The following is a 16,975-nucleotide window of genomic DNA, read 5'->3' on the forward strand; positions in this document are numbered from 1 at the left end:
CTTTTCCAGAATTTGTAATACATTATGATTACTGATTACTTTATTTTGCAGGAACTGATTAGAATTTCAATTTTACATTTCAAGTAATAATTACTTAATTGATGGATTTAATAATTCAATACTAGCAACATTGCAAATAAATATAATCATACATAAGACAAGATAACAAAGATGACAGTGGATGCAAATACAAAAGAGATTTGAGATAATCAGTCCATCTAGAAACAACATGACTAAACAAGAACCACCAATCTAAAAACTCCTGAAAAAGAAATACAACTTGCATCCCTTTACATTGGGTCAGAGGTCATTGGGATAAACAATAATTTCCCTAACTGGATGTTCATTTGAATGTGTTAGAAAAACAAAAAATACACTGAATATTTATGAATGTGTTTGTCCTTTACAGGAAACATATACATATACAAAACAGTCAAAATCTATTTCCAACAGTTATCACCAAAACATCTGTAACAATTCTGACTCTTATCCCTAATGAACTCTGACCTCACAACCACAACTATTCCTGTTGGCAAAGGGTGTCTAATGATTCAAGTGTTAAGTAGGATTATAACAGAATGCAAAATCTGGCCATAGTGAGATCAACTTTGACCAAAAGCATAGGATCAAGTGCATCTTTTTTTATGTAATAGAACATTAAACATATGACCCGAGTAATGAGAATTAGACAGTACATCAGCAATAATGAAAGAACCTGCATGCCCAATGGTTACAGAATTAAATTTAGAAGTATGAGAGCAATAATGACAGAATCTGCATCCCCAATAGTTACAGAATTAAATTTAGACAGTATGACAGCAATAATGACAGAACCTGCATGCCCAATAATTACATGATTAAAGCACTTTGCTATTAAAGAAAGAATTCAGGTAGCAAGAATAGAATAAATGTAAACCTGCTGGCAAGTGCATATAAATAATTTCAACAAAATTTATTTATTCTTAGGGGGACCATCAAGTAAGGCATAAGGCATTTGAATGACTATAGTAAAAGTAACAACTTTTATTCACACCACAGACTTGACATTGAAGAAAAGAAAATGAACAGATATCTTTACGTGACTGTTGTCACCATGGACTGATAGTACAATAATTTGTGTTTCCAGACATGAAGTGAGCCAAAAAAAAGGCAAAAAAAAGAGGAAAATGATAAGTTGGCTTTAAATCACTCGCCTGGCTGAAATCTACCTTAGAGCCAAATCCAAGAGCAGTTGGGACGGAAATCATGATCAGAAGGAGGCTTTCTGTGGAAATTTCTTCCGATGCCATTAACATCACATCTAATGAAACCTACTGTCTCAATGATTCCCTCTGTTCTATACCTTCATCTATCCTTAATTAACTGCAAGCCCCTGTGCCATGATGCTTTCTGTCAAAGTTGGTCAAATTCTGTTCAGCAGTTTTTTTTAGATAACATTGCTGTAATGTTTTTGTACTGGTTATAATGTGTCCATATTGGAAGGAGGTTCCACATCCGATTAAACACTGCAAGGCCCCTGTGCCATGATGCTTTCTGTCAAAGTTGGTCAAATTCTGTTCAGCAGTTTTTTTAGGTAACATTGCTGTAATGTTTTTGTACTGGTTATAATGTGTCCATATTGGAAGGAGGCTCCACATCCAATTGGCAAAAAATTTGCAATGCCTTCCCGGCAGGATGCTTATTGAAAACTTCAGTAAAATTCTCTGGAGCAGTTTTTCAGAATCATTTGTTAAAAGGTTTACATAATTTTACTTAAAAGTGGTCACATTTGATAATAATTAGGCACCACATGTTCATACCTAAAGACTTCATGCCAGTGTCATTTCTGACAAATGTGGTCAAATTCTTTAAAGTGGGTTTTGAGAAGACATTAAAAAAATATTGTTAGTAAGGGCAGTTATATTCATTGACAGACAGGCATCATTTGTACAAACTCTGAACCAAAAAAGTAAAATTTGGTCAAAATTCTGTTTTTCACTTTTACAGATGTCATTTAAAATCTTTGCCAGCATGCTTTCTGTCAAATCTGGTGAAACTTGGCTAATGGTTTAAAATAGAAGTCATTTAAATGTTGTTACATTTTTTCAATGGCTGCCATTTTTAATGGTGAACTGGAACTATTTATACAAACCCGAAATATGCAAGGATGCTTTCAGCCATATATATCTGTCAAAGTGATACTGTTCAGTTATTTAGAAGTAGACCATTAAAGGTTTATCCATCTTTTTTTAACTGTATGTCATATTATATCATTTGTGAGAATCGTTTAAAGACTTTTCTATATTTAGTAACAGTCACTGTGGCATATCTGAAGGCAAATAAAAATTATTTGCAAGAACTTGAAACGCCTTAGTGTCAAGCTCCTTATTGTCAAATCTTGTCAAATTCTGAAGAGCAGATTTCGAGAAGTCACTGAAAAGCTTTTGAAATTTATAATAATGGTAACCATATTTAATGATGGATTGGAATCATTTGTACAGACTTAAAATTCCTTTATGCCAAGATGCTTCCAGTCAAACTTTGGTTAAATTCTGCTGAGCATATGGGAGAAGTAGTCAAAAATATTTTGTCCATTTTTAGAACAGCAGCCATAATTTTATAACAGACTGGCATCACCTGTATAAAGTGAATGTTCTTCTACCCAGGAAGCCAAATTAGCTTTAAATTGGTACAGTGGTTTTTAAGAAGTTTAAAATGGAAAATGTTGCTGCTGGATGGAAGGTGAATGACCTACATTGATGAAGGGACATATCATAAGTTGACTGGCCTTGTGGCCTGATAAAATTATTAATTCATCTGAAAAAATCAAAGATAACAGTGAACTTTTTGATGAGGCAGTTGCAAACTGATGCATGAAAATGGAACCATGTCAGATTTATGATAAATTTCTTTCATTTATCAAAGCCTAAATCAAATAATTGTGTATGAAATACTGGTATTTATGAATGAGTAAGCTTATTAATGATGCAATCACTGGAGTAAAAGAAAACCAAGTACACTCTGTCTTGTGTCTAATCAAAATAGGCCATTAACTTTTTCAATAAAATTTCACACTGATAAGGGAACTGTCAATTCAAATGAGTCAAGCTTATGCACACTGAGATATGTAAATTATGGTATTTCTATTCTAACAACATCATACTAAAAAAACCTTTGACATATTTAACTCCTAGAAAACACTTTTTCATAATGTTTCCTGTGTTAAAAGTTAAAGACATAAATAACATTGCTTTTTAAAAATATGAAGTGATTGTTTTAAATTATCTTATTATTGGCTCCTGAATTAATTTCTGATTTTAAGCATCTATTTTATTATTTAAATTAACTTTAACTTTTCTAAAAACATTAATATCATGCCATTCAATTTTGTATGTAGATTTTTTCTTCCTGTTAAATATCATGTTTGCTAATAAGCCCCCTCTAAAACAGTTATTGTTAGGAAGGTGCAGGGGTACTGTTTTGGAGAAATTAGGTCTGTCTCTTAGCTTTCTGAACCCTTGACTGAAACATTATCACAAAGAAAGCACAACCAGGACTTGTGTTGTGGTACCCGAGTTTACAGCCCTGGTATAATATGCTCTGTTGGCAAGACAACTAATCTCACATGCACAAATGTTTGTCACTGGGGATAACCATTATACAGGAAAATTATTAGTGTATGAAAAGTAAGTCACTATGACCTACTTTCCCATCGGGATGGACAATATGATGCCAAAAATACCTCAAGTTCCAATTTCTGAGAGAACAAATTTATAATGGGGATTAATTGGTAACTAACAAAGTAATTAGTGAAAGAAAAGTAACCTGTGGTCAACTTTCACCTCAGAGGAGGTGGAAGATCCAGGGTGGGAGTGGGGGGAAGAAGGATACAAGCAATAACTTGACCAAGTTCCTTTAACACACTCATTTAGTTTTGAAATTATTTCAGTTAGGTACAGGTCTGGAAGTGAAGACACTTTACATCCAATACCCAATACTTCAAAATATGGTCATTGGAAAAGTAAAAAGGTGTAGAATGTTTTACATAAAAATGTTCCTTTAACACAACATGCCTAGAGCTGCCAGTAATATAAAACTTTTACAATGGGATTAACCTACAAACAACATTTAATAGTGGCAGAAAAGTAGCTCACTGTAACCTGAGGCTGCAATGTTTACCAATAGTTTTGAACATGTATACAGTATATAATAATGTAGGGGGATATTGGGTGAGGAGTAACAATTTATATTATGTAATATTTCCATGCTACTACTGCTTTAATTTCCTTTCCAAGGGAACCAAGGCCCCAGTCCACCCTAAATATTCTCTCCAGTTAGTAAATGCAAGCCAAGAATAGAAAAAGAACATGATCACAGTCTAATTCTTTAGTCATGGCCAACATATGGAATATCTTCCTCTTCTGACTTGGAACAAGAATGGAGGACATCAGAGTGGATTAAGAAGGAATCTTTGCAATAGCAGTAGGTAAGTATTAAACATTCATATTTGTTCCTCCCAATTAACAGTAATAGCAAGGTGTTCTCTCAGAAATTTAAAGCCATAGGTTTGGTATCTACATGGAGCTTCTTTTTGGCATCATATTGTCGATCCCGATGGGAAAAGTAGGTCACAGTGACTAGTTAAAAAACAAAATTATACTGTTTAATTGAACCAGTTTGGAACTCAAACTTCCTCCTGTAAAGCATGTTAAGCTTACAGCTGACAACTATTTATATGTAAGACACTGATAATGTGCATGCCACACCTTGATATTTATAGGTAAGACACTGATAATGTGCATGCCACACCTTGATATTTATATGTAAGACACTGGTAATATCCTTGCCACACCTTGCTCAACTTTCAGTTGCTTTATTTACTGTACATCTTATTTCTTTTTATTATAACATCCTTAGGATTGTTGAGACTATTTCATGCTGACACATGTACTTCATGAAAAAATCAATAATGCACCCACATGAACTGCCTGGACATGTGCAATGGATATTTTTGAAAGATCAACAATGCCCAAGAAACTACAAACTTAAAATATTGTTTCTTTAAAATAAAATGTTATTCATTAAAGGTTTGGTTAAATATGTTTTCTAAAGTAAATAATGCTGTTTAAAGACCTTTATCCCATCATTATCAGCCAATCAAACCTAATGTGTAATGTATGGTCCAACCAATTCCTGTCAACTTAGGTTTTATTCCAATGGATGCCATATTTGACATGAAACCTATTCAAACTTTAAAAAGAATTATTATGAAAATCTTACAAAAAGGTCCTCTTAAGTGGAGATGTAGAAATTTATAATTTAATCTGAATAGCAGTTCCTATATTACCAACATCCACAAATATGCTTGTTTACATGATTGCAGATTTTGTAAATATTTACAGGCAATTAATAAAAAATAAGCTGTGTACATGTGAAAACATTTGGTGTGTGTGTGTGTGTGAATTGGATTTTAATGTAGCTTTAACAATTTTTCAGTCATATCACTATGATGTCTGCATTGTGGCAGTTTATAGTGATGTCTAGTACAGAGGCATCATACTGCAGACACATAGCATGATGTCCCACCCAGTTACATTATCCTGACATCAGGCAGACCCGTTCTAATACTAACCTCTTAATGCTGAGCACCTAGTGAGGCAGCTGTTAGTACCATTTTTATAAGTCATTGGTATGACTCAGCCGGGGTTCGAACACGTGACTTCCTGCACCTGAGGCGGATGCTCTAACCACTAGACCACCGGAGCGGTTGTAAACATTTGGACCAAGTTCAATAAACACCATTTCCACAGCAGGAGCTTTGCCAGGAAGACAAAACTTTTGCAATGGAGTTAACCTTTAAAAATTATCTGTGTACAAAATGCAGGTCATTGTGACCCACTTTCAACTGTTGTGGTTCAAAATGATGCAAGGAAAAACCTTAAACAGGTTCCATGACAGCACTGGAGTTACAGTAAAACAAACTTCTGCACTGAGTTTAACCCAACTGCAGATGACTCCAATGACACAAACATTTGCATTGAGTTTAACCCAACTGCAGATGACCACAATGACACAAAGATTTGCACTGAGTTTAACTCAACTGCAGATGACTCCAATGACAAACTTTTGTGCTGAGGTTACCCAACTGCAGATAACTCAATAACACAAACATTTGCATTTAGTTTACCTCGATTGCAGATGAATCCAATGACAAATGTTTGCATTTAGTGTAATTTGACATCTGATGACAACAATGACTGAAACTTGGACTACAATGACAGAAACCTTTGCAATGCGGTTAACCCTACTGCAGATAACTCCAATGACACTTGGTAGCCACAACTGAGAATAATCAGGATATAATAAAAATTCTTCTGTACTTTACACAGGTGAGCTAAAAAGGGGAATTCTGACCAAACAAATCATGTGAAGACTTGAAATTTCATTATACAAGGAAATGATCTATATAGCACAGCTCAAGTGTTCAACAGTATGAGCTAGATCTATCTTTTTAAAATGCTGACTTTAATCTTGACAGCCAAAGGCTAAATTAAAATTGACATGAGTACAATCTATTCATGTATCATATTTAGGTCTGAAATTTTTTAAAGTAACCTCTCTGCTCTATATTTAGAAAACACTGGTCTGAAATGAAAATTCCAACATCAAAAATATGTATTTCTTTTTTATTTATTCCAATTTGTGTTAGAGAACTTCTTGTTTTGTGTCTTTCTTTATCTTGACAGAAATGGATTAAAAGATCTTTCTTTTCCCTACACTAAACATACTATGGCATGGATCCTAAGAAAATAATATCCTCATTTTCTTTTTGCTCAGTCAAGTAGGACATCATGCTTTTCTCCCCCCTAGAAACAGTGAAGTTTATCTAAAACACAAGTGAAACATATATGACTTCATTAGCAAAAAAGCACACCAACCCCATCTTCAATGGCCTCCTCTGGAAAATAAGACAATGGTCCCCTTAAAAGAGGTTTATTTCCACAGTAATTTTGTGTATTAAACTATGAAAAATTGATGCCTAAGACAGAAGACAACAGACTGTTTAATAGGCATGACTTTAAAGACAGGCTTGAAAGTGATAACAAAGATCTGTAAAACCAACTTCCAACATACAATTTGTGTGCGTTGAGTCTGATTGATTATGGTTTTCAATAATTGAGAAAAAGATGGAAAATAACACATTCTTGAACCCTTTCTTAGAACAGTTATACATGAAAATGCAAACTGTAACCTGGATCACATAAAACCCATGAGGATCACATGGAACCCGAAAACTGTAACTTGCAACCTTTTATGCTTTGCTGACACAAAGTCAACCTATTTGAGACGTCATGTATCTATGGATATGAGCAGTGTATACTTGAAATCCATCTATAATAATGGCATGAAAACACAATGCTCTTGAACAATAAGACAATTTGAATTATACTGTGAACATCAAAGATGGCAAATGTCTAGAATCCAGCAATCTGATTGGCTGAAATTTAAGTCTGACTTAATTTCAAACAATCAAAAAACTTCCAGAGTCCTGACTTAAAATGTTTGACACGTTGCAAGAAATGAGACCTTGAATGAGAAATAAGGAAGAATTTAAATGTTAACAGAGATAATTAGCAAGCTCTTCCTAATTAGTATACGAACTACTCCAAATCAAGCATATCATCAGAGAGATAGTCTACACAGTCATACAGTGATGCATGTCCACATGCAAAATTCTGAAACTGACTATAGAGAAATATACTTTGAAAGTAGCCTCTTCTAGGTCGTCTGGGCAGGGTCAGAACTGGAAGAAATCACCAGAATAAAAAAATATAAACCAAAAACAAACTAAAAATTGGAATTAATGTAAACAGCTGGTGTTACTCCCACTGCCCTCTAAGTACCTATGACTTGAGAATGAAAGTCACAAATTATTTCACAATAAATTAACATAATTGCATCTACACAAAAAATATGTAATATGTAATATGTGACTTCCACCAGATCTGAGAGTATAGCAAGAATATGTTGAGATTGTCAAGACTATATAAATAAATATATATATATATATATATATATATATATATATATATAGACACACACATACAGACATAGAGATTTATTTATACATGTAAATAAAAGAATCTTTCGCTGACAGATCCATTTAAAGATAAAGCAATTTATTTCCCTAATAATAAATTCTGTAACAAAATTTATCACATAGTATGAAGGAAAGAAAATGGGGAAAAAAGTGAATCTTTTAAAGTTAAAGTTGCAGAAATCATAAATAACTATACTAGGTCTATTCTACACAATATGATACACGAATGCAGGATTCACCCTGATTTATAGAACACCGGATCTATAAACAACTGAATGCATTAAAAAGAGTGCATAATACTGTAACACTGTCAAAATCTCTACCTTGATGTATTCACTAAATTTCTCATATATTTATTTTTCTTTTTCAAATGGAGAGATGAATCCCCACCTTTTTTAGTTCTAAAATGGATGTGAGAAGAGCATAACCCATAGTCAAATGCCACATTCAAATGGTTATTTTATTTAAAGCATTATTATCATGACTGTTGTTGTTATTATGTGTGAATATAAAGCAAAACTGTACATACAACATATGCATAACAAACAACCTAGCATTAGGAATTCAGGTAAAGGAATCAAACCAGAGTGAAAACAAAAGCATCTGGCTGACAGTGATGGACAGAATGAATCAAATCTATTACAGGATGTTATTATAAACATGTTTGTCTATTGATAGAAGATTCTGGTCAAAAAGAAAAGCAGTGCAGTGAGTCAGGGAACCAAAAGTGTGGCACAGTTATGCAAAACAAATACAAGTAGGTGAAAACACCCAAGAGGAAGTGAATTTCAACCATACATAAGCTATGCTATTCTGAATTCTTTTATTTTTTCTCAATTTCACATCCTATGTAAACTCTATATAAGAGAATTCAAATTCTCTTTTAAATTCTGTAGACTCTTTGAGTCAAAAGTCAATTTAGAAATAGGTTACCAAAATATTTGAAGCAACTCTTTATTTCCTTGTCAAAAACTAAATTTTCCATAACTGTACTCCTCTATGTAGGTGAATGTAGATGTGAAATTGCAACAATTTAATGGCAGTTATTGCTTTCACTTTCTTATAGAAATCTTGTCGATTCTGATCAAGTGTAATATTAATTGAGATAACTTCTATTCTGATATAGTGTAATATTGAGATAACTTCTATTCTGATCAAGTGTAATATTAATTGCGGCAATTTCTATTCTGAAAAAGTGTAATATTAATTGCGGCAACTTCTATTCTGAGAAAGTGTAATATTAATCGCGGCAACTTCTATTCTGAGAAAATGTTAATATTAATTGAGACATTTATTATGATAAAATGTAACATTAACTGAGACTTCTATTCTGATAAAGTGTAATATTAATTGAGATAACTTCTATTCTGAGAAACTGTAATATTAATTGAGACGTTTATTATGATAAAATGTAACATTAACTGAGACTTCTATTCTGATAAAGTGTAATATTAATTGAGATAACTTCTATTCTGATAAAGTGTAATATTAATTGAGATGTTTATTATGATAAAATGTAACAGTAACTGAGACTTCTATTCGGATAAAAATATTAACTGAGACAACTTCTATTCTGATAAGTGTGATATTAATTGAGATAACTTCTATTCTGATAAAGTGTAATATTAATTCAGACAACTTCTATTCTGAGAAGTGTAACATTAACTGAGACTTCTATTCTCATAAAAATATTAACTGAGACAACTTCTATTCTGATAAGTGTGATATTAATTGAGACAACTTCTATTCTGATAAAGTGTAATATTCGCTGAGACAATCTTATACCTAATAGTTTGTCTTGTCCTGATTACATTTGAAAAATGCAAAGTCATAATCCCCTTATGATCAGTTCATCCTAGTGTATTTGATGGCAAAATAATTTAAGACTGTTTTGGGAGGAAGAAAAATTGAATGTGTTTGGTAGAATAAAGTTACATTCTATTCTTGATAATGTGAACATAAGATTATAAAAAAGTTGATGTCTTTCAAGCTAATGGGAATCACACTGCTTTTAGCATTGGAACATGTAGCCAGAAACAAGGGAAAGATAACTGCAGCACCATCCTCAAAGAACTAAAGGCAAACAAGATTTTATATTCAACACTTTTTACAACTATTTTTCATCTGTTAACATGCATATTATTTTTAATCCATTTCTATGGTGGGGGAGGGGGGTTTAAGACATTGTGCCTTTTAAAGCTGGGGATCAAAAGCCAGAAATGTATTTTTGAAACATGAATGACCCACCAAAATGCAACAAAAAAACCTGACCTAAAGGCAAATTTAACTGGACAAAGGAATGGATGTATCGACAATGATAACACTATATACTTCTAACATGGTCAAGGTGGGTACAACAAATTTAGCTTGCTTGGTCTTCCTCTTGAGATATTTAATATCCAAAATCTTAAATTTTCATGACAATAATTACAGTAAGACTTCAGTCTAAATAATGAAAACTTTAAGATAGGACTTCATGTAATCAGATTCCCTTTTTTCAACAAAACACTTGTATCAAACAGGATACAAACATTCTGCATGGAATAAGAAAAAGAAGCATCTTGTCTGCCTTTAATTTCTGTAAGCAGGAGAGGATGTTTACAAAATGTAATCACAGATTAACTACCATCTAGATTGGCCATCAATTTTTTCCTGCTCACTGGAATATAAAAAGATGCAAAAAAATATAGGGACACATCTAGAATTCATTTACAAGGAATACAATGCAATCTGGCCAGACTCATTCATCGACATGCTGTAACATAGAAGTTAATGTAGCATAACATTTGAGAGAGAGGGAGAGGGAGAGGGAGAAATGTGTTATCACATTTTCAGGCTCAATAAACCTAAATCACCATTAGCCTGATATCAGCAGTTAATACATATAATTCTGTGCCTAATATATATATATATATATATATATATATATATATATATATATATATATATATATATATATATATATATATATATATATATATATATATATATATAATATTAATAATTTATTCAAGCATACAGATAAAAGATGAAAGTACAGGAATCACATATTCTGACACAAATGACCACAAATAACACACTGTGACATATAAAGTAAAATACATTAAACCTGCATCACAATGCCAGTCACAATTCTTAAACCATCTTGAAAATAGCTCTAAACAAAAATGTCAACGTAAAGTAAATAACTGAAACAGAGATATATTGAACAAAAATCAAAATAATTGTTAAATCAAAACAGTGAAGTGTGTTAGCAATGTAATAATTTCATCCAAGTGTAAAATCATGCTGAACAGAATATGATAATGATGCATAGCGACAAGTCTTTTGCATGAAAACTTAGCTACATGTCTTTGCATATGAATTGTAATATAGTTACAAGTCTTTTCATGTCACATTATTGCAAACATGTGTGTCACAAAGCTAGTCTGCAATTATCTGTGCACATCATGTAGCTACATGGCTTTGCATGTCAAGAAACTATGTGACTTTGCATGACACATACTGTATGCCTATAACCATGCATATACTAGAGCTACAATCTTCCCATGCCACATAGCTATAAATTCTAGCATGTCAGACAGCTTAAAGTCTGTGCATGTCACACACCTACAGGTCTATGCATGTCACAAAGCTATGGGTCTGTGTATGACACTGCTACAGGTCTGTGTATTTCACATATAAAAAAGTATGTGCATTTCACAAAGCTACAGGTCTGTGCATGTCACACAGATACAGGTCTGTACATCTGACACAGCTACAGGTGTGTGCATGTAATACAACTACAGGTCTGTGCATGTTACAAAACTACAGGTCTGTGCATGTTACAAAACTACAGGTCTGTGTATGTTACAAAACTACACGTCTGTGCATGTCACACAGATACAGGTCTGTACATCTGACACAACTACAGGTGTGTGCATGTAATGCAACTACAGGTCTATGCATGTCACAAAACTACAGGTCTGTGCATATTACGCAGCTACAGGTCTGTGCCTTTCACATAGCTACAAGTCTCTGCATTTCACACTGCTTAAAGTATTGATATGTTACAAAACTACTGGGTATGTCACATGATTAATGACCAAATTCCTTAGAACTACATGTATTTACATGACACACAGCTGTGTGACTTTGCTCACTGCAACTACATGTCCTTGCATTTAATTTGTCACATAGTTTAAACATTTTGTGTATCACTTTGATAATTAGTTCTCTGTATGTAACAGCTGCAAATATTTTAATCTAACATAGGTACATTTCTTTTTATCTCACATAGACAGAAAATATTTTCATTTCTAATTGCTGAGTTTACATGTGAAAAGCAGCAATTTATGGTATTAATTAAATAATTTCTACAAAAATGAGTTATTCTGTTAAATGAGTGAATACAAGCACATATTTTGGAACCAAAGATATCTAAGTTTGCTTATTTTCTATGCAGAATATAGTTAGTATGAAGCAATTTATCTAAGATATGGCTATTTGAAACTGAGATGAGGCTAAGGTACCAAGTTGCATTTTTCTTAAGAGATATAATTAATGCAAGTGGCCCAACAACCCCACTAAATCTAATATCAAAGCAAGCCACTGTATGAAACAGATAAATCACTAAATCTAATATCAAAGCAAGCCATTGTATGAAACATCAATAAAAAAGAAGAGGCCAAAGTGAGCCTGAGATTGCTCACCTGGTTGATATCAGTCTAGAAGCCACTTCAAGAGCACTTGGCCAAGAAAATAGGGTCAGTAGGACGTGCTCTGCAGAAATCTCTTATAATACTGTTGACTGCATATGCTATGATAATATCTGTTTCAAGGTCTCTCATTCTTCAAACATATATTGTGGCATATCAACATCACTGTCCAATACTGAAAGGTCTTTATGCCATGATGCCTTCCTTCAAAGTTTGTCAAATTCCTTTAAACATTTATTTGTGATAAAGTTGCTGAATTTTTTTAAAAATTGTTATTAACATGGTCATATTTGATGGTAGAACAGCAACATTTGTGAAACTTGAAAGCCCTTCATGACAGGATGTTTTTGTTCAATCTTGAAAATTCCTGTTCGTTTTTTTTATATAAAAGTTTTTCACATTTTTTATTTTAAACCAGTGACATTATTTTACAGCAGATCAGAATCATTTGTACAATAATGAAAGACCCTTCCATACCAGGATGCTTTATTTTTAATTTGGTCAGATCTTGTTAATGGGTTCTGAGAAAAGTTATTTAAAGGTTTTTATATTTTTAGTAATGGTATTCATATTGGAAGTTGGATTGTAAAAAAACTGTAAACTCTTTATGCCAGGATTCTTTTGTCAAATTGATCAAACTCTGCTGAGCAGTTATTGAGTTGCTTACAGATTTTTCTACATTTAGCAATGGCAGCCATATCTGACAGCACATCGACATCTAATGTACAAATCTGAAATTGCTTGGTCAAATTCTGTGGACGTAGTTTGAAGTGTGTGTGTGTGGTTTGGATTTTTAACATAGCTATAACAACAACTGTTCAGTCATATCAATACGATGTCTGCAGTGTGGCAGTTTATAGTGATATTTAGCACTGGGGCATCATGCTGCAGACATGTAGCATGATGTCCCACCCAGTCACATTATCCTGACACCAGGCCAACCAGTCCTACCACTAACCTCTTAATGCTGAATGCCTAGCAAGGCAGCTGCCAGTACCATTTTGAATAGCCTTTGGTATGACTTGGCCGGGGTTTGAACCCACAACCTCTCACATCTGAGGTGGAAGCTCCAATGACTGTGGTTTAAAGGTTTTTCTATTTTTAGCAATGGTAGCCATATTTCAAAAAACAGATTGGCATAATTAAAAAAAATATTTTGAAGCTTTTGTTGCCAGGATGCTCTCTGCTAATGCTCACTATGCTTTATGACCAGATGAGCATTAAAAAAAAAATGAAAGAAAATTTCTGACTTTTCTTCCCTTGTGTATTATGAATGAACATCACTGGTAATGTAATGTACATTTAAATTTCTTTCAATTCTCATTTTGACAGATACTCGAAAGGGTCCCCAAACATTATATAAATCCATGACATGTCCATTTTCACTGATGTGCAAAAAACCATCTCTGACATTCTTGAGAATCTCCATGTAAAGTTGCAAAACAATGACATGTTCACACGAGCAGTACACAAATGATGGTCATGTTTGCACCATTTTCATTTTGGACCAACTACGCATTTAATTAGAATCCTGTGCTTGAAAATACATGGCTAATGGATTGAGGTCTTGACAGTTTCACGATTATGGCTTCTAGGCCAAGTACCAAACATTGGGGATAGATTTTGGAGTCGATGTCAGTTGCATGTATAAATTCATCTTTTCATGCCCAGTAAATGTACATAAGGTTATATGGTGTGGTGCTCAATAGTTACTTTGTTAGGACTCAGGAACTAAGTACCATGGAGTTAGTGGAAACAGTATTCAGGGCATGGCTGAGGAGTCTCAGTTTGTCATGAATGGACACTTGGATTGCTCAAGACCTATGTTAATTCTCAAAGATGTCAGACAAACAACTCTGGACATCTAAAATGTATGTAAAATCATTCCTACTCTTGTAACCACATGTACAGGTTTGAGATCATAATTCCACAGGTACTTGCATGATCTACACTCACAGGAATATCACTGTCCAAAGTTTCATGTGTCTAGCTTAACTGATAGGAATTCAAGGACATTACACACACATTAACATAGGTATGAACTGACAGACTGTACCACAATATCCCCATAATTCTGTGAAAGTACGAAAATAACTATTTTGGACAAATCTCATGTTAATACATTCAAGGCTAATACTGATAACAAAACTTTTAAGATGGTCCCCATGTTTACCATAATGGAGGTCAAATCAATATGAATTTCATTCAGTATGAACTACTTATTGTAAGATGCATTTAAGTTGAAATTCAACAATGACAAAATCATCCATCCTGAATGAATAGCAATAACATGTGTTTTAATCTGATCACCATGGTGTCCATGGTGTTAATTCAACATCATTTTTAATTTAGGATCATCCACATCTTCCAACAATTGTTACAGTGAAAATCCTGATCTGATATGACCATCTTTTCAGAAGGAGTAGTGATAACAAGGGTTTTCAACTGTGGTAGCCATCTTGAATGTTAGATCACCACCTACATACAGCAGGGAATACTTTAGTGAAGGTCCTATGTTAGTATGAATGTATGAAGAAGCAATATCAAGACTTCAAGAAGGCAGTCATGTATGCCATGTTTGAAGTAAGATCAGCTCCATATTCATATAGGGCCAACTACATCTCAAATGATAAGCTTCAATGCAAAGTGTATATCAATACTACCATCTGTCCAAGAGAGGTAGTGTTAAGATTTTTAAATTAGCCACTATAGTACTATGTTGCAATGGTTTGGTGTTTTACGGCAAAGCAACACAATTAGGTTATTTCGTGCAGAAGCAATTGGAGTAAGGTGCCTTGCCCAAGGATATGCCATGGTTGCTGACCTGGGTTGATCAGATTCTAGTACATATTCAAACCGAATGCTTTTTGGCTGCAAGTCTGGCATGCTATCTGATGAATCATTTTGGAAGTCAGATTAGCACTATATTTCACTGAGGCCCAACTACATACTGTCAAATTATTGTAATGAAAACCCATACAAGAGTATGTATGTGTTCAGAAGGAGTTACAATAACAAAATGGCCACAATGGTGGCCATGTTTGAAGTCAGAGTGTCACCTTTTTAATTTACATGCTACATATTATAAGTCAATAAAACCCAATGTCAGTCTGGTCATCCACTCACGAGGGATGGGACAGCTATAAGATGAAAGCAGAACAAAAAAAAATAGTTTTAAGATGGCAGCCATAATTGATATCCAAGAGGCACCATTTTAATTTAGAACCAATTGAAAATTAGGAGGAAACCGTGCCAAGTTTCATAACCTTCATCACAGTAGGAAGAGTTACAATAACAAATAACTGCTAACAGACATTGGATACAGGACCATTGCATAAGTTCTTCTGGTCATTTATTAGTTATTATTCTGGTCACTGACTAGGAAAGCTATCAATTGGAACCATTATTATTTTGGTCTTTGATTAGTATAGTTACAAATTGGAATTATTTTTATTTTGGTCTTGGATTAGTAGAGTTATAAACTAGAATCATTATTATTTTGGAATCGTTATTATTTTGGTCTTTGATAAGTCCAGTTATAAACTGGAATCATTTTTATTATTTTGGTCTTTGATTAGGAGAGCTATAAACTGGAATTATTGTTATTATTTTGGTCTCTGACTAGGAGACCTATCAAATGGAACCATTAATATTTTGGTCTTTGATCAGTATAGTTACAAATTGGAATCGTTATTATTTTGGTCTTGGATTAGGAGAGTTATAAACTGGAATTATCATTATTATTTTGGTCTTTGATTAGTCAAGTTATAAATTGTAATCATTATTATTTTGGTCTTTGATTAGGAGAGTTATAAATTGGAATCATTATTATTTTGGTCTTTGATTAGTATAGTTACAAACTGGAATTATTTTTATTTTGTTCTTGGATTAGTAGAGTTATAAACTAGAATCATTATTATTTTGGAATCGTTATTATTTTGGAATCGTTATTATTTTGGTCTTTGATAAGTCCAGTTATAAACTAGAATCATTTTTATCATTTTGGTCTTTGATTAGGAGAGCTATGTTGTTGTTGTTGTTGTGGGGTTTAACGCCATTTTTCAGCACACGATAGGCTATACATGGCGTCCAGTATTAATGGTGCAGGAAGAACTGGGAAAACCCCGGAAAGAACCACTGACCCACGAAAAGCGACTGGCAAGCTTTCTCACATACCCACAGTGGCTGAATCCGAGAC

At 33.4% G+C, this 16,975-nt stretch overlaps 1 protein-coding gene across 3 annotated transcripts in view; it reads right to left on the reverse strand.

Moving 5' to 3' along the window:
* The window catches only part of LOC149785082 (myotubularin-related protein 13-like), a 277,095-nt gene that overhangs the window by 56,613 nt on the left and 203,507 nt on the right, over positions 1-16,975 (reverse strand). Inside the window, exon 32 of one of the 3 annotated variants that reach the window (XM_089978820.1) lies at positions 7,742-7,783. The exons of 1 other annotated variant lie outside the window; for it this stretch is intronic. In XM_089978820.1, coding sequence (XP_089834946.1) covers positions 7,742-7,783 — 42 coding nt within the window. Of the gene's footprint in view, positions 1-7,741; positions 7,784-10,706; positions 10,740-16,975 lie in introns of all 3 variants that reach the window. One more of the 3 variants, XM_089978821.1, reaches the window with a different exon arrangement.

The sequence above is a fragment of the Sinohyriopsis cumingii genome, chromosome 13 (genome assembly GCF_028554795.1).
Source record: "Sinohyriopsis cumingii isolate HCF-2022 chromosome 13, ASM2855479v2, whole genome shotgun sequence".
Lineage (NCBI taxonomy): Eukaryota > Metazoa > Mollusca > Bivalvia > Unionida > Unionidae > Sinohyriopsis > Sinohyriopsis cumingii.